Raw genomic sequence first — 1,228 nt, forward strand, 5'->3', positions numbered from 1 at the left:
ATATATATAAACATATGAATGATGTAAACGTGTGTGCATGTGCATGTGCGTATGTGTATATACATACCTTTATATAGACGTATTATATGTTTTATTATATTCGTGAATGCTTCGATTTGTTGAAACATTGTCTTCTTTCCTTTTCTTGTTGTTGCTGTTGCTATTGTAAATTTTTCTATGAATGCTGATATTTTTTTTTCTTCTTCAGTATTGTATACCAGGTACACGCTGCTTTGATTCCGACTGTCTTTTAGAAAAATTAAAAAAATATCTTAAATTATATCAAATTAATACTTGTCTGTCTCCATTTCCTTCCGGTTGTGAAGTGCATCTGTCCACGTACTGAAAGTTTTTCTCATATTTATTTATCAATTAATTCATCTATTTTATTAGCAGTACTTCTAAAACCTAAATGAAACGCTTAATGTGTATGTGTGTATGAGTGTATGTGTGTGTATATAGAGGGATATGTGTGTATAAGGCGGAGGTGTTGTTTTCAGTCGTATTTGCTTGTCCGTGGACAAGCTATCTCAAGAACTGCTGGGTGGATTTGAATGAAACTTTCAGGGATGCTTGGCCACATGACTGGCATGAACTGATTAGATTTGGGGATCGATCCAGTACCAGACAAGGATTCTGGATTATTTGTTATATTTAGTTTACTGTACATGAAGTCTCTCTCTGATTATCTCCCTTGAAAGCACGCTCATGGATTCCACGTAAGTTATGGCGGCGTTGCTGTTTCCAAAGTTTTATTTTCGTTTCTTTATTATTAATTTTACTCGCGTCTCATTCTACGCAACAATGTTGTTAAACCTCCCTTAATAGCACCATATGCAGGTCCTTTCCGTTTTCTTTCACACACGGATAAATTTTTCACTATAGACCTTAATAGTCGTAAAGACTCTATATCAGTGGATAGACTAAAAGAGGCCTTCATAGAGAAAACTGTCTCTGTTCCCACTGCAGACGACACACATACAGCATTGCAAACATGGCCCACACACCCACTTCCACGTTCTATGACTATGGATTATTTTTCCGGATTTTTACTTAATTTTTGAGAGCGGTCGGGTTCATATTAGGGTAGAGTGAAAATTTTAAAAAAACTTGTAGAAATTAAAAGTGTCTGAGAGCTAAAATGTTGCCATATCTAATTACGAGAAAAATGCTAAAATTTTGATGAGATCATTTAAGTGCATTTACTCCTTCAAGCCCCAAACTCTCC

At 35.3% G+C, this 1,228-nt stretch overlaps 1 protein-coding gene across 1 annotated transcript in view; it reads right to left on the reverse strand.

The window, feature by feature from the left end:
* Positions 1 to 1,228, reverse strand: part of LOC106875205 (uncharacterized) — a 4,931-nt gene that overhangs the window by 2,751 nt on the left and 952 nt on the right. The window contains exon 2 of the mRNA XM_014923249.2: positions 68 to 247. Coding sequence (XP_014778735.1) covers positions 68 to 247 — 180 coding nt within the window. The remainder of the gene's footprint in view (positions 1 to 67; positions 248 to 1,228) is intronic.

The sequence above is a fragment of the Octopus bimaculoides genome, chromosome 27 (genome assembly GCF_001194135.2).
Source record: "Octopus bimaculoides isolate UCB-OBI-ISO-001 chromosome 27, ASM119413v2, whole genome shotgun sequence".
Lineage (NCBI taxonomy): Eukaryota > Metazoa > Mollusca > Cephalopoda > Octopoda > Octopodidae > Octopus > Octopus bimaculoides.